At 36.6% G+C, this 21,595-nt stretch overlaps 1 protein-coding gene and 1 long non-coding RNA gene across 4 annotated transcripts; one reads left to right on the forward strand and one right to left on the reverse strand.

The window, feature by feature from the left end:
- Window positions 1-449: 449 nt before the first annotated feature.
- Window positions 450-2,529, reverse strand: LOC141629517 (uncharacterized). Its single transcript, XR_012537302.1, has 3 exons — window positions 2,351-2,529; window positions 2,143-2,252; window positions 450-640 (listed from the first exon to the last, which is right to left on the reverse strand). It is a non-coding gene; the product is annotated as an uncharacterized LOC141629517 (long non-coding RNA).
- A 1,687-nt stretch (window positions 2,530-4,216) lies between these two features.
- On the forward strand, window positions 4,217-19,360 carry LOC141642714 (protein NUCLEOLAR FACTOR 1-like). 3 transcript variants are annotated; one of them, XM_074451605.1, is made up of 26 exons: window positions 4,217-4,428; window positions 4,748-4,790; window positions 4,953-5,039; window positions 5,258-5,486; window positions 5,790-5,848; window positions 6,352-6,493; window positions 7,103-7,247; window positions 7,953-8,082; window positions 8,685-8,785; window positions 8,885-9,016; window positions 9,623-9,703; window positions 9,952-10,130; window positions 10,948-11,020; window positions 12,536-12,595; window positions 12,694-12,732; window positions 12,849-12,934; window positions 13,309-13,373; window positions 14,994-15,040; window positions 16,135-16,194; window positions 16,984-17,055; window positions 17,618-17,647; window positions 17,790-17,884; window positions 17,995-18,100; window positions 18,502-18,564; window positions 18,654-18,725; window positions 18,994-19,360. In XM_074451605.1, the coding sequence occupies exons 2-26, from the start codon at window positions 4,763-4,765 to the stop codon at window positions 19,066-19,068; spliced, it is 2,256 nt and encodes a 751-aa protein (XP_074307706.1). In that variant the 5' UTR covers window positions 4,217-4,428; window positions 4,748-4,762; the 3' UTR covers window positions 19,069-19,360. The 3 variants fall into 3 exon arrangements, with proteins under 3 accessions (XP_074307706.1, XP_074307707.1, XP_074307708.1); XM_074451606.1 differs by having other exon boundaries at window positions 4,217-4,420; XM_074451607.1 differs by having other exon boundaries at window positions 4,234-4,428; window positions 7,106-7,247.
- The last annotated feature ends 2,235 nt before the right edge of the window (window positions 19,361-21,595 follow it).

Below are 21,595 nucleotides of genomic sequence, written 5' to 3' on the forward strand. Positions count from 1 at the left end.
CTAAAGTGTGTAGCCCTGCCAGAGTACCCATCACAACAGGTACTCCTCGCCGCCAGTGGGGGATCGCAGCCGTTTCCACCTAAGCCCCGCTCATCTCCATCGAGCGATAAACCCAAGTCCATTAATGTGCACATCCCTTCTGTGTCGGGTTCCACAGAAGGCGAATTATGGGCGTGAAACCACTCCCGCAAGTGACTCCACTCAGCCAGGGACGTACCCCGAAGATCACAGACAGATACAATCAACAACAATCAACAACGATAATATTCAACAACTTTGACACCCTTAAATATAGCGTTATCTAATTATTTAAATTCTACAGAAAAACTGACAGGATATGTTTGTAATTGGTTCAACTAGATAAAAACCTGTAATTTTTAAAAATTTCCTAAACCATTCACAAACAATTCCAACTTAAGAGTGCCCAAAACCTGCAAATGCAAACCAACTAATTTACATAACCCAACTAAAGCGCGAGAACATATAGATACAAACCCAAGGTAAAAGAGGGAGACATATGTCCCTTCAAAAAAAAATATACATAACCAAAAGTTAAAAGGTTTATTATACAAATAGCCAAACTAGGTCCAAGATTCCTTATGCTCACTAGCTCGTCTGTGACCCCAACTAAATCTTCAATCTGTCAATCGCATTTTATACAAACACGAAAGCCACAATTCAGTGGGGAGTAACTTCGAGTCCTCCCAGCCACGAATCGTCATATTTAATGTAAGATGTAATGACAACATGATAAATAATTCAATTATCAATTATTCTAACATATGAGTCCTAACTGACCAAACTAAACTATCATGTGAAACATATAACAAGCAGTAATCCAAACTTTATCAATTGTAACCGGCTTACATCTCACCTATTACAATTCATAAAATTACCATACAAGAAAGGGCAATATATCAAAGACAGGTATAAGTTCTTAGCACCGTCAATAGTCACTCTGTAACTCGAGTCTATACCACGAGGTAGGGAAGGTAATCGAACCGGTATCTTGGCTCGGTTTAATATTAATAAAACATGGCCAAGACACAACACAACCCTAGCCTAAAATCACAAGAGACCTAGACATGCGGATACACACCACCGCACCCAAGACCCACAATTTTTCTAAAACAAAGTGAGTACCCTAAGGAGTCCACCAAAGGGTTGGCTAGTACTTAAGCTGACCACTTACTATCAAAATAAGTAATGAGGTCATGCCCCAACTTGGATATAAATCCACTAGTCGAGAACACAAAGGCTATTAAGCAAAGCGGTGAACATATACTCCGTCGAGACTATAAAGACCTATCTATGACAAACACAACAACCTGCAAGAGATATTCAATACCCATTCCAATTCTAGCAATTTTAATAATATTAAAGGCTTCAGGGAGTCTAGGGCCGTTTCTACAATATAAGAACTATTAAATTCAACCAATTATACATGTGAACTGAAACTTGATAAATGGCCTAAAACAAGAAAAAGACCGATTATCCAATTCATATAAAATTTCATCCAACCGAATTTTTACCCGCAACCCCACTGCGACAGTGCGGTTAAATTGCGGTGACCAATCACTCAATTAATCGACATCGAATCACCAAAGGGGACCAAGGCTCGATTTTGACAATCAACAAAACATTACAATTATCACTATAAAATTCATTTTGAGCCTAATCATTACAATTTCATTTTATGATTTATCCTAACATGTGTCAACTACCATAATAAGCATACTTTTTACTATTAACACAATTTTCACTACTAACATGATTCAATTTAAAGTGTACTCAAGTGTAACTTATACTTAACATATCATTAATGAACCCGAAATGACAAATATTGCATGAAAAACCGCGAAACAAGCAACGGGCTGACCCGGGCCAGCCGTGGGCCTGCCGGACTGCTGCCGCCACCCCCACACCTCCATTTTTCCGTTTTTGTTCAGTATAAGACCGTCTGAAACATAATTAATCGTCCCCAATACTAACTTACTAACTTAAACTAACAAAAATACATGAATTAGCCATGCATGCAACCATTTTATCATGTGGAATTTGCTACTTAAATAAAAATCACAAAACATACAAAAACAACAAAGAATGTGACGATTATTCGTCGAGTAACTCGAAATATGTTACCTTAAGCTAGAAAATGAGCAATTAGCACCTTAAAACCCAAACCCTAACAAGCAACTATCCGCTATCTTCGACAATATACGAGTCCCCAAACTCGTCTTCCAATTCTTCACCTAAATAAACAATAAAAACACAATTATAAGTATAAATACCGAATTTGTGCCAAAATTCGTCTTAAAACAACTTCAAGAAAACTGAAATTAAATTATACCAGGTTGTAGATCTCGACGAGAGGATTCCGGAAATATAAATTATGCGAAAAACCGATAAGAAATGAGGAAGTTATGGCCAAATTAGCTTGAAATTGTTGAAAATGGTGTTTGTTTTATGTTTAGAATGTTGAGGAAGATGAACATAAGAAAAAAAATCAGAAAAGAAAGCTGAAATGGAATGGGGTGCCGCGTGAAAGGGAGAGGAAAGGAAGGAGCGGGTTTTTAGTCGGGATTTTTACGAGTCGGTTTTGGCTCGTTTCGATAATAATTAAAACCGTTGGTCAAATGCAAATTCCGACAAGACCAAAGTTCTTAAACACGAGATTACAAGAAAATTGAATATTCATACGACCCATTTCCAAAACCGTTTACCCAATTTTCAAAAGAGTTGTAATTTTTTCCCGATATGTCCTTATTTCGAATTGAAAGATTTTACACGGTTTAAACTATTTTTAAACATTTCGAAACTATCAAAATAAATACTTTTCTTCAAAATATAATAAAATTATATTTCTTTGAATTATTATTACTTCAAATACATTAATATCAAATTTTATTTGATTAATAAATTACTTCCGAAATTTATTAACGGTCCTAAATTACGGGGCGTTACAACAACCGTCACAATACCAACATTATACTTTAACAACAATCATAATCAAATCACCAACCGTCTGAATCAATCAACAATCACTAACTACAACACAATCACCACAAATCATGTAATTAATACCGAGTAGGAAAACCCTACCTGTGGAACAGCAATCCACAGACGGTCACAATCAGCTAACCAACATCGCCCTTCACTGAAATCACTTCCTATCAAACATACAATTATAAAATCACAATCTAATCACCAACAATACTCTCAAAACCCCCAAATTACCCAATTAGGGTTTTAAAGAAACTCAACGAAACCCAATATAAATGATACAAGGAACTTACCCTCGACACGACGATCGCAACGATATAAAGAATAAGATGATCCGACGAACGTAGCGTTGGGGATTTGCTAATGATGCGACGAAAGCAACTTACGTAACTCCTCTATTTCTCAATTAGGTTTTTAAGATGTTAAAAAGATTAGGAAACGTGACGGTCATCAATATATATTAACCCCGCTTCATTAACAAAACCCGTCAAAACTCAGCCCGTAAACTCACTTACTCGATCGAGTAAATAACTTACTCGATCGAGTGCCCCTTACTCGATCGAGTGCCACACATACTCGATCGAGTACCCATCAAACAGACTACTGTTTCGTATAAAAACACACTTACTCGACAGAGTAAGCCCCACTCGATAGAGTACCCATAGACATAGAAAACCGTAGTATTAGAGAGAGTGTGATGATCCGCACACTTCGAACCCTTAGGTTTATTTATGCTATGTAGTTTTATTTCCTCTTGTATATTTTTAATAAATACTTTCCTAGTTTAGTATAGTTAGCATAAATTTTCTTTCCATAAATAAGTATATCGCTATTCTACACTTTTAATGTTTCCTCCTACCAGGATGTGACTATCAAATTTCCCTCTTTAGGGAGTACTAGTCAATCAAAAATCTACTTCCTACCAAGTTGTCTTCTTATTGCTTGTTGTTGCTTTCTTGTGAATGACTCTTGCCTTCACTTCACTAACAAGCCCGTGAGTGTCGATCGAGACTAAGATTTCGACACTCACAATCCGAGACCGATTACGAATGCACTAGTGCTTGACAAACACTAGTACTTGACGCTCTCGCTTGCATTCTTGTCGAGTGTTTAGACAAGGGTGCGCGTCACGCCCCGACTCAAAGTTTCGGATCGTGACACTTGGGTACTGGACCTTCCAGTTTTTAAGATGGACTGGAGAGGATCCGCGCCCGAGCCTATGATAATCTCACCCTTAGCGCTTAGTATGAGATGTCCGAAATGTGTTCTGCCCTAGTTGTTACGGCGTTTGAAGTTGTGCCCTCAACCCATAGGCCATAAATTTGCCAAAACCTCAGTTAAACCCATAAACCCAGCATCGACCGTTTTGGTTTCCTCTCCTTCTTGTTCAGTTCTTCCCTGCTTCGAGACCTCCAAGGTAATAAGGTAAGTATGTTGTTTATGTCATAGTTCATTTTTTTCCATATCATTATCAAGCTTAATTGATTACCAAAGATTATAAGTTTTCCCCTTTCCGCCTTGTTAGAATTGAACCCTCATACCATTATCATGCTTAATTGTTTCTTCACTAAAATTGTATTGTAGAATGTGATAGCTACACACAAATTCCTATACCTGAAATTTGGATATGCCGAAATTGTAGAATCTGCCAAAACACTGTAACTCTGTGATTATAAACACTGTAACTCTCTGATTATCGAATTTTCAATAATTTTTCATATTTTTACTTGTGTTGTTGCTCTAGGTTATACTCGGTAATATGCCAAAACGATTTAAACACACTCGAGGTACGTATTCTTTATAGCAATTACACTCTAACTCTGTGATTATCGAATTTTCAATTAGTATTTTTTTACTGTTTTACAATGCAAATTAGGCAGTAATTTGATTGTAGATATTCTGATAAGCTTATTATTTTACTGACTGAGTTAGTTTATTGTGGAATCTAGGTTTTGAGGGTTCTAGAACCAGGAATAGGAACAAGAGTCGTCGTGTCCAAAGCAAGGATGTTCATAGCTCAACGCCTGATACTTTAGGTTACAAAATGTTTGCGTACTACCTTTTTTTCATGTTAGTAAAAAGGAGTAAGGTATTGCGACACTTGATTATAGCTTTTGATCAATGGTGTAAAAAATTCATAAGTAATTGCTCTCAAGTGTACGTACCCTTGCTTGCTTGTGGAATTTGTTCCAATTATATTTTTCCACTGTTATATGTAAATGTGGCCGAACTTGGTTTTTACTTGTATAATCAGATGATATGTCTGAGAAACGATCTAGAAAACAAGCTTATGAAAAAGATGATGAAGTGGAGTTCAGAGAGGAGGGCAGTGATGATAGCGAGGGGGAGGACAGCCAAATGGAGGAGGATGAAGAAGAAAAAAGCGAGGAATTGGAGGCTATAAGAGAGCCTTCTCTATATGATACCTTGCTCAAGAAACTTGACTCAAGTAGCAAGTCACAAGAGAACGGGTGTGAGAAGAGGTAATCAATTTTGCCATCTCCAAATATAAGTTATAGGGATTTTAGATTATTATTGATTTCCTTTACGAAATTAAGCTTGTGTGTTAGTATTTTTGTTTTGAATAGTTCATTTGGCATTCTTAAACTTTTTATATAATATAATCACTTGAGCCTCTCTCTTTAAGTGCATTGGATCTTTAACCCCTTTGGTGGTTGTGAAAAAAGGAGATAACAGAAGGGAAGGTTGGCGATGCTTTTTTCATGTTTGATATTCATACAAGTGAAGGAAGATTTCTTTTTGATGTGTTGATGAATATTCTGTAGGAAATGCAAGGACAAGAGTGCAAGTGATTCTGCCTTCGACGAGGAAATTGATTTAAAAGGTAAATTGTTTTATTTTTTTGGAGTTCAGTTTGTTTTGGAATTTTTTTTTCCCAGAAATTTGTTCTTTGTAGAAAAAGGGGGCTTATGATCAATTCTATGAAGTTCTTTAGGAGATTATTATTCCCTTAATTTATGAAGCATCTCCTTGAAAAGAAAGACGTTAGGAAGTACTTCACTGCAGGTGATTAGTATACTGATCCTAGTGTATAAATTTGAAGGCAGGTGATTAAGTTTGTAGACTTTGTACTGCTATGCCACGCTCCAATGTTAGTGTTAGTTTTGCACTTATGACATTCATTACCTTCTGCTAACAATATTCTTATATCCATATGGCGCGCTGGTTATGGTACTCTATTATATCAAATCAACTTTGTGGAGGGATATACCTATTTGGCTATTGCAGACTTGTACTTGAAATGTACTGTACAAGTAAAATTACCACCGTTTTGCCTAGTTTCTTTATATTCTTTTATTTTGTAATTCACCGTCCTATTGTTTTCAGGTACCGGTCAAAATATTGGGACATGTAGTGTGATGGGTGATGCTCTCAAATTAAGTGAAGATGAAGCCTCAGATATGGCAGAGGATGATGATGATGTGTCTGATGCAGAGGATACCTCCACGAGTTCATCTCTAAGCAATAGGTTGTGTCATACTCTGTATCATTTTATATGATGTGTGTAGAGCTAATTCAATTTCTTATTTTTCCTTTTTTCGAAGTAGTCTCATGTTCCTTTCTATATTGTATTTCTTAATCCTTGCCTTCTTCTTTGAGTTGCCAAGTTTATATCTTCTACAGCAGGAATAATGATATTCTACTGACAACACTTCATCAAGGAGACCATTGTAGTGCTTTATGTATGCTAATGTTAGGCTGCTTTGAAAAATCCAAATGAATACTTGATTATTTGTCCTGAAGGGAAACTATTAAAGCTTATGGGTGGAACACACAAGTTAAAGGAACTTAAAATCTGTTTTGCATGCTACTTAATCTCTTGCATTCTCTCTTTCACTCCCAATGCTCGTCTTTTTAATGTTTAAGCACTAGCTTTAGAAGGTGGAATATTGTTGATGCTATGCTTCAGTTCTTTCCTTTTACTTTGAAGAAAGCTTCGTGCAGTTAGTAACTTATCTGAAAATTGCCATGGAATGTTGGTGTTGTGCAACAAAAAGAATGCTTGTGGAATATTATCATGCTAATTAGAGTATTTATCATTTTTTGTTAATACTCTACTTCTTTGATGTTTGTGCAGTAGATTTGTTACTCATACAACACGTAAGTTGTCTGAACAAGATACTCAGTCATTGTTGAAGAAAAAATGGGAATACAAATGGTCTATGCCAGCACTGGACTCGACTACTGCTAAATGGATGGGTACTGGGGAGAATTTTGCCGAGGTATCTGTCTTTTGTTATCATTATCAACTTGGTAATGGTGCGTGTTTTATTTTCTAATTCGCGTTGTTTTGAATAGCGCTGCATTATCCAACGTTAAGCAGTAGTCACGAACGAAATATATTAACTATCTATAGGAGACAACCATATATGCCTACCGCTTTTGGCTCATCTTGTATGTACAAAATATATTGCCTGTATGCAATGCATATGTTAATCTAGCAGTTTGCTCCTCAGATGGCACATGGCTGTTAAGAATCATGAATCATCCAGTCTAGCCATAGATTTTATCAACAGTTAGGGGTTGAGGCAGTGTTCAGCTCTTTGATGTAAAAAAAAACCTTTATTTGAGAACTACATGTTCACTCTTATCCTTGCAAAATTATTTTTACCCTAAATCTACAGTCCTCACCAGCTCTCTGATTTTTTTTCTTTTGTCCTTAACATGCATTTTTCTCCTCCAATGTTTCCAAAATGTACCCAAAAGTTGAAAAAGGTAAATGTTTTAAATGTCTAGTATGGTGGGTGTAATTTATTTATCAAGATCATCGATGGAAATTTGCAAATGGGAGCCATCTGCATTCTTTTGTTATTATAATTTCACCCTTAACTATTTAATACACGCAGAAGAAAGGAATTGTATAAACATCCACTGTGTAATTACTTTGTGGGCTTAACACTATTGCATTGATTCCATTGAATATCTAGGATGCTGATTTTTCTGCGGTTGCTCCTTACGGTCTCAATCAGAAGTTATACAAGCATTGGTTGGACATTTATAATGCATCTGGGGGCAAAAACTTCGAATCATCCAAGCAAATATCATTTTTTAAGCTTTGTAAGTGTCATGTTTTTGCATCATCTTTTTTCTTACAATTGTGTTGTTTTCAACATAGGGGCAAGGCAATAAGGCTTCATACATCTGACCCTTTGCCTTGCCATTGGTAGGCAGGAGCCTTTTTAAGTCATTAGGGTAATCTCGTGGTCGTATTTTGTCATTGGTGAAATAGCTTTTGTTGTTCAGAGGAAATTAGTCGTCTGAATCCACATGCTGTGGTTTCCCAACTACTCGTTTGCAGTTCTTAATTTCACAATGAGCACCGTTTTTCAATGAAAAAAGAAAATCATCTTGATGTTGTTGTTCTTGTAAAAACTATTGCGTGTTTAGCTATTTACTTAGATAATGAAAGACACATCCATGTCATTGTTTTTTTTCATCTCTTTTGATTCCATGATTTCCATCCATTGTTCTTTCTCCTTTATTCCTCTCCCTCTCTTTCACTATTGAGATTATTCTGTGAACGATGTACGTGTTAGTCTATCAGTTTACGGTGAAGAAATCTTATTCCTAGAATCCTAGAGTAGCCCACCGTGATAAATTTCCTTTTGATTCTTTAAACCTTTGATGTCTAATTGTTGCACAATATGTATGGGTTTTAGGCAGTAGCTACCGGGATATACTTCATCACCAAAAGAAGGGCTTCTATCAAAAGGGATCTGATGAAGACTCAAGTATCATGGATTCTTATGTCATGCATATGGTTTGTGGCCAGCTCTAGCTATGAAGTCTGGTGGTCTTTTCATTTTTATATCTCCCATTGTTCTTTGCCCTCATTTATGTGTTTTTTTGGTTGCTTCAGCTTAATCATACCTTTAAAACCCGAGATCTTGTCACGAAAAATAGCGCAAAGTTAGTGAAAAACAAGGAAGCGCCCAATGAAGAGCTCAGAACTACCAATTGTTTCCTTGATCAAGGCTTTTGTCGGCCAAAGGTGGGATTTTTGCTTTGATAATCATTGCTCAATTTTCTATATTGCAGAAAGTTGACTGAGAGAGAAAGATATGGATTTTTAAACGTCCCTAGGCAGCAGGTGCTGTAAGTTGTTTTAAATATATGGAATTCGACTTTCTTCTAATGCTTGCAATTGAGGACTCCAAGTCCTCTACTGCTTTGCTAAAATATTTCTATAAAAAAAACAGTTTTTTGGTTATGTAGTTATCTCTTTCAGCAAGGTCAGTTTCTCTTGAACCAAGATTGATTTAACCTTTTAACATCGTTATATTTGTATATTATTGATAAATGGACATAAGGGGCTAATGATTTCTAATGGGATATGGCATGGGGTGATTGCCTACTGGTATGTTAGAGACAACCATAGGTGTCTAATCGTCTATATATCGTTTTTAAGGTTACACACATACAGCAAACACGAATGCTGTTTTTCAAAGATGTTTTATGTGTTGCTATGGCTGTATTGACGGAGCCAGAAATAGGAATTTGGGGGTTGGGGTAATTTTCATTTCATTTCTCCTTTTTTTTTTTTTTTTTTTTTTTTTTTTTACAGAACTCCTGTTGACTTGTTACCACCTTTTTCTAGGTTTTGTTTCTGCTTCCATTGGCAAGCATTGCTCTCCGTCTTGTGAGGAGACTTGTACATTTGACCCCTTCAACAAATAAGGTTTGTATACATTGTACTTTTCATATTTTATCTTTGGTGTTGGAGAACAAACTCATACTTGCAAGTTGCAGCGACCTGCCATTTCCCCATCCTTCGGAATAAAGAAAGGAAGACACTCATTTACACCTGCAGAATTTACACCTTGAAAAGCTAAAGCACACAGCAAAACCGAGGACAGTTATGTCAATTGGGCCTCTATGAATTCATCTTCCTAATATTTCTTTTTCTGCTTTTCATTTTATTCTTAGGTCAATGTGGAGCATATGGATCGGTTTAACAAAGAGTTTGGAGCTGATGTTGAAGAAGAAAATGATGAACTTGAAACCAAGGATGTGAAGGCACAAAAGCCATCAAAACCTTCTGATTATCAGGCGCTTTTTGGTGGCAATAATAAAGATCTCTTTATGGTTGGGGTTAAATTTACAAGGTGTTTTATCTGTTAATCTCTCTTGTTTGCTTCTTAATTCCGTTTAAGCATTGACAATCTTGAATGTCATGAAGTGTAAGGCTTCTTGAGGAAGTTTATACAAAGATTTTAGTTGCCCACAGCTTGAAGTGGAAGTTAGGGAATGAGGGGGTGATTTGTAATTTTTCCAGCATATCCATGGATGAATATCATCTTTAGAAAATTTAAAGAGGAATGGGATTTGCAGAGCTTTGGATAGGTTTGGTATGAGGCACAGTGCACTCCCTGAGGTTCCAGAGGTGAGCTGCTGAAAAGCTGCTGAAGGGAAGTTCAATAGAAATGATATTACTCAAATGTCGCTTTAGTCAGTGAGTTTTCAACTCAGTTCACATGCTCCTTCAAGCACAACTTTTAAATATACTTTTGAAATTCTAAAATGCTGTGAAATGAAAAGAAATGAGCCATTGAATGGACCAGTTTGCTTGTTGGAAGCTTACATGAGTACAAAGTGTGCTACTATTGGGCTCTGGCTTTTTGTTACTTATGCCTACTGATAGCATCTCTTTTTTCCTTTCTTGAAATTTGGAATAATCAAACAAAATTCTGATGAAAATAATTCAAAGAGATATTCGTTAGTTTCTACTTCCCCTAGAGTGTTGAAGATGATGCATGATGTTCTTCTCTGGGTAGAAACTACAATGTAATTTGCTAACTTACATGCCTTTGACTTCTTGTAACATTGAACAGGGGCAATGCTTTCCTTAAATCTTTGTGTTATTTCATCTTAGACTTGGTTGTGTCTTTGTAGGCTAATCCTCTTTTTTGGGTACTTCTACAGGAAGAGCATAAAGCTGTACAGTGATTTCTATTCTTCAGACATAATTATCGCCTCTCCTCTTGGCCTAATTACTGTAAGTGTACTTGTGTCATGCATTTTTAATTGTGCAACTGGATTTGTTGTGTTTCTATATGATCTATTGTCAATCCTTTCCCATTGCTACTTGCTAGGAACCTAGTGTCTTTGCTTACTCATACTGGAATTACAAATTGAGATGGCTCCATCTTATAAGTGGCCTGTAAAAAAAGTAGAAACCATTAATAACATAAATTTAGTAAGCTTTGAAGATGTTGGTATACTTGCTGAAGCTAGGTATATAGATGATTTACCATTCTATCTCGGTGTATCTGGCTTGCCCCAGCTCACTATCATGTTTTACAAACAAGCCAAAACGAAATTCAGATATGAAGCTATGCTAGATATCTACGTATCATGTTTAAAATCCAACCGAGATATTGGAGTTGTTATGACCAAAAGAATGGTTGGAGATGAGCTAGCCAATGTTTAGCCCTCGTTGGACCTGTCCACAAAAAATATCCATTATAATCATAATACTTCTTACAAGGTTTCAGTCTAGGGGCCCTAAAAAATGAGATTTCAGTAAAGGAAGTTGAGCCATTCCATCTCTCATTGACTAACCCAACACCTGCACAAATTCTTGTTTAGGACGGACATATCCGTCTTAAACAATAAATGGGTCAAATAGATGGATGAGACAAAAAGCAAAATGTCTAGGGAATGGCAAAGTCTCGTCCCATCTATCTATATGGGTAAGTATTTGACCCCGTTTTACACTTAAGACGGATATGACCGTCTTAAGGGAGACGAACTGCAACACCTGAGGTGTAAACAATCTTTTTAAAATTTTTAGAATAGTCTTAGACCCTGCTTTGAAGGGGAGCCTTGGCACACCGGTTAAGGTGTTGCTTTGTGACCGTGAGATCACGGGTTCAAGTCCTTGGAGCGGCCTCTTGCCAAAATGGCAAGGGAAGGCTTGTCCGTATTCACCCTTGTGGTGGGACCCTTCCACGGACCCTCGCCTAGCGGGGACGCCATCGTGCACCGGGCTGTCCTTTGTTAGTCTTAGACCCTGCTTTAATCTCTAGAGTAAAGATACTTTTATATTGAGCCTGCAGTCTTTTTTCTGTTTAGTCAAAAATGCTTACCTTTAAGGTATGTCTCCAAATTTCTAACTTGCCATCTACTCCCTTGCTAGTGCAATGTTGTCATGGGTTTTAAATTTTACATCTTGAAATACTCCGGTGTGGTATATTCTGCTTTGACTGTTAATATTATTTTGTTTCCCTCGTGTAAACTACGTGCTATAGTGAATTTTAGCTCTACCTGCACTGTTTTCAAATTTGCTACAGTTTCTCAAACCTCTATTGAAATTTGTTTCTGGCTACTAGTGTTTCACTTGTTACGTAAAAATCTGAATATGTTTTTGAGTTTTGACACATAAGCCTTACAGATATCTAATAATGTTGTCAGTGCGAGACTAGTCATTTTTTTTGGTCAGTAGAAAGATTTTACTGTGTTATATTTGGCGGTGTACACTGGTTTTTAATATTTGAAAGATGTTCTGCAGAAAATTGGGGAGGCAGAAGCAAGCAAGGGAAAAGATGTGGATTATCTCTCTTCAATTGAGGTTATATCTCTGAAGTTTCTTCAGAATTTTATTTCTATCTTGATGACTTTGTTCCATTGGAAATAAAAATGCTTTTTTTTTCCACTGTTTATGTGCAGATCCTTGTGGTAGATCATGCAGATGTAATCACAATGCAGGTATGCGCTGCAGTCATTGTTGTACCAACATATCCCAAAGGCTATAACCCCTATAGGCAAGCCGTGGAAATATAGTTTCTTAATTTTTCATGTTCATAATTATTATGAATCTGCAGAACTGGTCTCATGTTCAAACCGTTGTGGAGCATCTTAATCTCTTGCCCACTATGAATCGATCTGATATTATGCGTCTTAGACCATGGTAAAACTTTGTTTCTCTCTATCCATTTTGTTATGGCGTAGTTGCTGTATATGTTACTAGCTTCAAGTTCCAGGCGCGGCAGTGTCAAGTGTCATATACCTATTTTCTGAACAAGTTTCATGTTCTTTTGGTCTAAAACGAAGCGTCTAAGTGGCATGCTGTGCCACAATGGTGGAATGTCAGATACGTCACCATGGTGACATGTCAAATTAACATAGGTCTCTATTATTACAGTGTTTTTAATGCCTTATACTTACAATGTGACATCTTGTTCTTGTTGGATGGCCATTTAGAAGCAGAGATCTTTAAATTTTGTACTTGGAAGTTATAAGGTGCAAGCATGTAACAAATTGTCTTTTTCATATTATGTCAAGGTATGTTGATGGACAGGCACGGTTTTATCGTCAGACGATTATATTAAGTTCTTATCTGAATCCAGGTATGTTGACTGGTTCACTCAGTATTTTAATATTGTATCAGTAAGCGAATCTTTGTTTTCTCGGAACCTGCCTTCCCCATACTGGTTTGTTGAACACATGATGTAGGCAATTAAGCAAATAACTACGGGCTCTGTGTTACCTACTTGTTTCCTATTACATGAGTGGAACTAGTAGCCATAAAAAATTAAGCTGGAGAAAATATATAAACCAATCACCTCAATCAACAGCTGCCTTTCCCTTTTTGTCATGCTTAAGTATACGGACCTCCAACATGATAACTTGGTAAGTCCCAATGTTCGCTGCACAATATGGGGTATATCAGTGAGCGCTTCCAAAGCTTAAACATGGCAAAATTTTCATGGATCAAACAAGACGTGAATTCATGCTCATGTTAATGGGTGCTCCTATTTTGATTTAGTGCCTTCGCTTGAGGGAAATTTTACTGTACTCCACTTCCAACTTGTGTTGACTCCAGTAGTCCAATCCATGAGGCCCATTGAGCTCACAATTTGATTTTCCTTACAGCCTTGTGCTTTGATAGTCACCGTCGTAGAATCTCCCCTCACCTTGTTAAACAATCAGTAATGTCTCTGAATTCTCACTGCCAACTGTGATCATCATTTGTACGACATAACCCTCTCCCTCTCCCCCCTTCTTACCCATCAATAAACAACTTTGATTATAAGGGCCTTCCCAGTTAAGATAAGCTAAAATTGATAAAGACCAACAGACTTATCTAGACAAGGGCCTACTGTTAAAAAGTACCCCCTTCATCCCGATCACTGTTTTCCCTTTGATTAAAATAACTCTCACAAAGAATATAAAAGGTAAACAAATGATTGAGATGGAGGGAGTAGTACCTATATAATGGAGAAGTTGTGTATGTATGCTATCTGAGAGGTGAAATGTGGTATGCTTAAATTGACTGGGCTGGAAATGGAGTGGTCCAAGTTGTATTTCAGGATGTGAGTGGTGGGTTTGAGAAATACTAAAGATAGTTCAAGTGAGTGAAGACTCGGGAGCAGGCTTCTTTCACCGTAGAGTGCCATTGTTGAGGACTTGATGATATTACCTGTTTTAAAAGCATGCTCTATATAGGGGAGAGTACTTCGTGATCAGTATTTTGAAGATTGCATACAGATTATAGATTTATGGGTCTTATTGTTAATATTTTTTTTAGGATTGGTAGCAAGTTAGTGAACATTCTTTTATGACTGGGATTTTGGGCTGTTAGGACTATGAATTTTACTCATTACTATACCAGCGAAGAAGGATGAGTTTTTTTAATTATATACTCCCTCCAATTCACAATAAACCTCCCTATTTCCTTTTTCGGTTATTCACAATAACCTCCCTATTTCCTTTTATGGTAAGTGTTTGTGTGGTCTAAATTTAATTGTATGGTGGGGTAGTGTATTTGTGTGGTCCAAATTTAATTATATGGTAGGGTAGTGTGTTTCCTTAATTTTTGTGCCAAAATGAAATGGGAGGTTTATTGTGAATTGGAGGGAGTAATATTATGGCTGTTTTTTTTTTTTTTTTTTTTTTTTTTTTTTTTTTTTTTGTATGCTTTATCGTCTTAATATTGTTCGATAAATCTATTTTGAACTATTTTGCAGATATCAATGCTTTGTTCAATCAACATTGTCTAAATTTTGAAGGAAAGGTTAGTGCATATCTGTTTTACTATGAGAGTGCAGATTGCAATTTGTAAATTGCAAATCGCAATGAATAGAGTTCACGAAAGTTTCTAATAAGACTTTTGATTAAAAGAATATCCGTAAGACTATATTATGAAGAAACCACCTAGATTGATAGTTTTTGCTTAGTGAAGCCACCTTATGGCAATGACAAGCTCTGAATATGACTACATTTGGACATTTGATGGGTTTTCGTTAATTCATGTTTTATTATGTTGTTGCGTATAAGCTCGATTTAGATCGTTTTTGTTTAATATTTATTTATTTAGGCTCACTTTCATGTTCCTATTTTTGAATAGTAGCTTAAGTGTGTACGTAACTGTTCATTTGATATTTGCAAAGTTGAATGTTTGTTTTTGATCTGTCCTATCTGTAGAGCAAAATTTGTCCTATTGTTTTTTTTTTGTGAGCCCCTAAAATAAGGATGGATCTACCAAATCCATCAAGCTATTGTTACTTGAAAGTCCTAAAGTAGATTTTGCTCAAAGATCACTTGCTATCGAGGTGGTAAGTTGAATAAATTAAAAGTTCACGCTCCCTCTTATTCCCAACGATAATTAACACTTGCTTCTTTGGTAAATTCGCAATGGTTTTGTATTCTCACTTCTTTTGTTGCTATGGAAAATAACCTTATTGTCCTAATGAGAAGCTAATATCACAAGAAATTTCATCAAAATAACCCTCTCGAACCCCACTTTCACGATTTATGCTGTTTCAATAAATCAATTTGCCCTATTGATTGTTTTCAATACTTGATTTATTCAGCTTGTGCAAAACCAAAGTGGAAAATCATTGAGAATGAGAGAGAGTATGTGTTAACTTTTATAGAAATAAATTATATCTTTTTCAAACTTCTACTTTTAGTAGTTAAGACTTAAGATTACTATATTAGAGTGGTAGCTTGAGAGTTTCATTATCCAGCTTTTCTTTTCTAAATGGGTATCACCCTTTTTGCGGTTTTGTTCATAGGCGTAATTTTCTTGACGTTTTCTTCTAAATATCTTCTCTTAATAAAAAAGGAGAAAAAGATGTCTCATCTGATTTGTTGCCTCTTCCGCAGCTACGATTGTCATGTGAATACAAAGGCATCCTCAAGAAGGTTGTAGTGCCAGTGCGCCAGGTTGGTACCACTCAAATGTAATGCTATAACTTGGTAGTTGTATATGTATGCTTATTTTTCTATTCTAGCTTAACTGCCTGTGGTGGGAGTGAATGTTGTTTTTCTACGCCACCCATTACCACTGACTAATGTTCATACCCCTTCTGTTGCCTTCTATGTGTTGATTGGGATCGAGAAAGCTTTAGCCTCTAGATGGAATTTGAAACTTCAGAGGATGTAATCTGCTACTTGTGATCTTTATGGACATTGTCATGTTGTTTAGCATTACTATGGGCAAAAGTCGTCGGTGTTGTAAAGGGGACCACATTATCCTTGCTCTAAAGAAATTGGAATATCTTGTAATGTTTTTGCAAGAAGCTCCGTATTTAATCTCCAGTTTTTTGTTACTACTCACTCCCTTTTGTTCAATAATATTTGTATTGTTTACCAGTTTAGCAATCCTAAATTAATTCTCAATATACCACATGTTCTAGAATATGTGAATGTATTTGAATACAACTGACTAACTTTGCGCCTTGTCTATTTTTCCCACTATCTGGACGTAGAGGGTATTAGTTTTTTATGTCAGAAATCTGCAATTCATGTTGATTTATGTATTAGTGTTGTTACAATCTTCACATATTTTGTTAGTATGTATTTCGTGCTAAAATACTCTTATGTTTTCAGCTAACGACTAATCATGTCTCTTTCTGCATTTGCCTTTTAATATTTATGTACTTTTAGACTAATCATCTGTCTATATTCAAAGATCAATTGTATTATCTCAAGCTTACAATCTGTATGACTTAGGTTTATGAGCGCTTTGACCCTAAATCTATTGTTGACGATGATGAAGATCGCTTGCAGTACTTTATCACAAAGGTTCGAAACTTTCAACATACTTTCAATCTGCATATGTTTGAGATTCCATTTATATTGGGTGGTTTTTATGAAACAATACGAAAATATACAACTATATTAAGAGGGCAGGGCTGGCTTATTGTTTCTTCTCTTCTTGACAAAGAAATTTCTGGAAGCAGTAGAAGTGTTGTTTATTACTGAAATTATATGTTTCATCTTCAGTACCTAGAAATAGCTTTTGTTTGAAGTTGAGGTGTGTGCAGATTAATGCTTGTGATTAAATTTTACAACAAGCTTTCGCTAGATTGTCAAAAAAAATAAAAAAAATAAAATCTTCCTGCTGATTCTCAACACAAAATGTAAAAGGTGGACAACATTACAAGCCATTTTTTATTTGTTCGATTATACTTTGAAGCCAAGGAAACAGAATCATAGGCTTCGCCCGAAATGGGAAGAAAACAAATCTCTGGGAATACGTTTTTCTAGTTCTGCTCCTCTTTAATGTTGGAACAAGCTCACGACTTACAATTTTTATGAATCGTTTTGCTTGTCCCCAATTGATGGATGTCTGGACTTGTTGCAGGTGTTCCCGAAGATCAAAGATTCCATGCAGGTATATCTCCCTCTTAGTTATAGCTGACATTATCATTTGAGAATTGTAATGGGAGAGCGTTGTTATTGAATATATCCTCTATTTTGGTTTTTCTGATAAGTTATATTCTCTTGCCTTGAATTTTTTGTGCACACATTTTCAGGGTGGAATCATGTTGTTCATAAGTTCTTACTTTGAATTTATTTGTATTCGGAATTTCTTGAAGAAACAAGACGCTTCCTTTTGCCTTTTGAGCGAGTTAGTTCTCTATAACTTTTAGCAGCGAGCTTCTCCATCTTGAGACATCATAGAGGAATTTATTGTATATTGTCAAATGTCAATCCATTTCTATTTGTTGCGGTGGGTAGGTATACAAAGCAAAGTGATATCTCTCGTGCAAGAAACTGGTTCATTAAGGGTGATCGAAAGATCATGCTTTATACTGAAAGAGCCCACTTCTACCATCGCTACAAGGTAGTTTCTGCTGTGTTAGGTTGTCTTTTGATCATTACTAGTGTGTGGTTTATTGAGTGCCAACTGTTTACATTATTTGTTATCACAAAGATTCAATTGAGAGTCCACAAGCAGGAATGCCTATGAATTACTACGGAGTGTGTATTGTGTAAAAAAACAACAAAATTAGTGTGATCTACGTCATGCACAATGTGCATCGTGTAACAACCCGCACATCGCAGTGTCAGACATGGCTAATTTGTTAAATGAAATTTGCGATTTTGGCCTAAAATGAAGTGTGGTGTTGGGTTGGCACATGAGTTCATGACTTGCACATCCAAGGTGAAGTGTCAAATAACATAGATTACCAGGTTTTTCTGATCTTTCCAAGCTAACTTCTCTCCAATTTTTTTGCCATGTAGATCCGTGGCGTTAGGAATCTAATTGTTTATTCTCTGCCCGAGAGGAAAGAATTTTACCCTGAGGTCAGTATGATTGTTTCTCTATTGAGTCTTCAGTTTTTTAATTGGTTTTGATTGTGCATCTCAGTTGATCAATTTAATATTTTCTTCAGATTCTAAATATGCTTGAAGAATCTCAAAACATGACTTCAACGGTGCTCTTTTCACGCTTTGATCAGCTACGTGTAAGCATCTTCCCCTCTTACATGTTGTAAACACTGAAAATAGAAACTTTACATGCGTAGGGTGTGGCAAGTTAAATCAGGGTTTGTTGATACTCGACTTTTCTTTCGTAGCTGTTTGATTCTGATGATATATTTATATTGTATCCGCCTTCCATGAATAAGAAAATCCGTTCAATATGACTATCTATTCCTATTGCCGTTTGATATTTTTCCTAGATTTTGCAGCTTCTCGTGTTCTAACTAATATTGTACCCATATGTGCTTGTAGCTTGAGAGGATTGTTGGAAGTGCAACAGCTAAGAGGATGACTAGATCGGAGAAGAACCTTTTCATCTTCACTTGAGCTATTATGATAGCTTTAGTGTTCCCCAGAGCACTGGCAAGCAAATTTCTGATTCCCGCTTCGTAGAAGAATTATATCATGATTAGGTTTTGTAGTTGGAAGTCAGTCAGGAGACGAAGTAGGCTCAGTAAATCACTCTCGACGAAGATTAGAAGAGCATCTACGAACAAATTTTGTTAGCATTTCTGAAATTTCTACGAACAAATTTTGTTAGCATTTCTGAAATTTCCTCGGTGCTTCCGACAAGAGAATTATCTTGTTCAGTGACTTAAATGCAATTATTTTGACGCAATTTTTTGTTGTAAATCATCGTACCCCAGTGACTTCGTGGTTCTCAATCTAGAGACCCTCTTGCTTTGTCGTACACGGAGGCCCTCAAAGCAGTAATGTAAAATATAGTTTACAGAAAGCTGTAAATTATTTTCCGAGTGTAGAGCATCATACTAAAAAAACATGGGTTACAAGAAAGTCTATTGTACACAATAAAACTAGATTAGCGATTTCCAAAAATTCATTCTATGTCGAACCCATACAATTATATCAACAATAGGTCTTGGTATAGACGGGTGGGGCGAACAGACGGGTAAAGACCTCTAATAAAATGGGTAGGAGGACAAGGTTGGGCACTCTCCATGTGCTTTAGCTTTTTTGAACATGATTGGTAAAGCTGAGACTTGGGTCACTAGTTACCTTGCTGTCCATAAAAGGGTTTTATGAGATGAATTTGTTGTTGATTTACCTGCAAGATTCAGGGATGAGAGTTCTCATAACATAGTTGAGAGATTTAATAGATTGCATCAGTTGGGGTCAATTGATTCATATATTGATGATTTTGAGGCATTAAAGGGTTTGATGATCTAAAGGAATCCGTGTTTAACTGCTGAATATTTCCTGGATTGTTTTGTTGGAGGTCTTAAACCATCTTTAAAACCTTTTGTCAAGGCTTTTAAACCCATAACTATGGCTGGAGCCATTGACTATGCCAGATTGCAGAAAGAAAACCTTACTGCCACTGTAAAACCCACACACAATTACCCTAAAACAACTGTTACACCTTTTACTCAAAATATTCACTCAAAACCACATGTCTTATCTGTAGGTTCCAAGTTTAACCCAAGAACTTACATTCCTGCTTCGGATAGAGCTGAAAAAATGGCTAAGGGTGAATGTTATTACTGTAATCAATCTTATGATAAAAACCATAATTGTCAATTTAAAAGAACCCAATTGTTTACAGTTGAGATTTTGGGTGAGGATGACTTAGGAGAGGAGTTGTTGGACTTAGTAGAAGAGGATGAGGAAACAATGGATGGGCAGTCATTGATTGAACCATGAATTTCAGTGAATGCTTTGTCTGGTAGTCAGAGTATCAGACTATGAGAGTGGTGGGCACATATATCAGGAAACCTCTGCATATTCTGGTGGACTCAGGGAGTACACACAATTTTATGGACCTGACCTTGGCTTAAAAATTGGGTTGTCAGTTGGAGAAGATACCACCTCAGGCTGTGGCAGTAGCAGATGGCAACCATTTGGCTTGTCAATACATGTGCAAGAACTTCACTTGGGATTTACATGGCCAAAAATTCACCACAGATGTCCTATTAATTCCATTAGGGAGTTGTGACATGGTCTTGGGAGTACAATGGCTGAGTACTCTAGGATCTGTTCAATGGGACTTTAAAAGATTGGTAATGGAGTTTCAATGGAAGGGTACTTCAGTTAAATTGCAGGGGGTACCAGCAACTCAGTTCAAGGTTCATAAGGGGGAAATTTCACAAAAATTGGTGTCTCAGGCCTCTCAGTTGTGTCTGTTACAGCTAGTTTCTCCTGGAAATAGTTTGGATATAGAGTTCAACCACCTATCTGTGCCAACAGACACTGAACAACACACCAATCCTGAACTTCAGACTCTCTTGGACAAGTACAAAGCAGTATTTGAAGAACCAAACTGTCTTCCTCCTTCTCGAAGTGGCTTTGATCATAGAATACCACTGGAACCAGGGGCAAGCCCAGTGAGCATCAGACCATACATATATCCACTAAAGCAAAGAGATATCATTGAGAAATTAGTAGAAGAAATGCTGCAAAATGGTATTATTCAAAATAGCAGTAGTCTATTTGCATCTCCAGTGGTCTTGGTAGGAAAGAAGGATGGTACTTGGAGGCTTTGCATTGATTACAGGGAGCTCAACAAGAGAACTGTCAAAGACAAGTTCCCCATACCAGTAATTGATGAGCTTATTGATGAGCTGTCAGGGGCAAGCAAATTCAACAAATTGGACTTAAGAGCTGGGTATCATCAACTCAGAATGCATACGGAAGATGTTTATAAAACAGCTTTCAAAACTCATGAGGGCCATTATGAGTTCTTGGTAATGCCATTTGGACTAACAAATGCGCCAGCTTCTTTTCAAGAGTGGATGAATTATGTCTTTAAGAAATTACCGAGGAAGTGTGTATTAGTATTCTTTGATGATATACTGATATACAACAGGTCACCAGAAGAGCATTGGCAACATTTGGA

Source organism: Silene latifolia, chromosome 2 (genome assembly GCF_048544455.1).
Source record: "Silene latifolia isolate original U9 population chromosome 2, ASM4854445v1, whole genome shotgun sequence".
Taxonomy (NCBI): Eukaryota; Viridiplantae; Streptophyta; class Magnoliopsida; order Caryophyllales; family Caryophyllaceae; genus Silene; species Silene latifolia.

What these genes read in the sequence shown, in the direction of transcription:
- LOC141642714 (XM_074451605.1), top strand. Translation starts at nt 4,763, where the DNA reads ATGCCAAAACGATTTAAACACACTCGAG. An exon ending in CTGGGGAGAATTTTGCCGAG is followed by an intron (nt 7,248 to 7,952) that starts GTATCTGTCTTT and finishes TTGAATATCTAG; the next exon opens with GATGCTGATTTTTCTGCGGT. An exon ending in TTGTAGTGCCAGTGCGCCAG is followed by an intron (nt 16,195 to 16,983) that starts GTTGGTACCACT and finishes TGTATGACTTAG; the next exon opens with GTTTATGAGCGCTTTGACCC.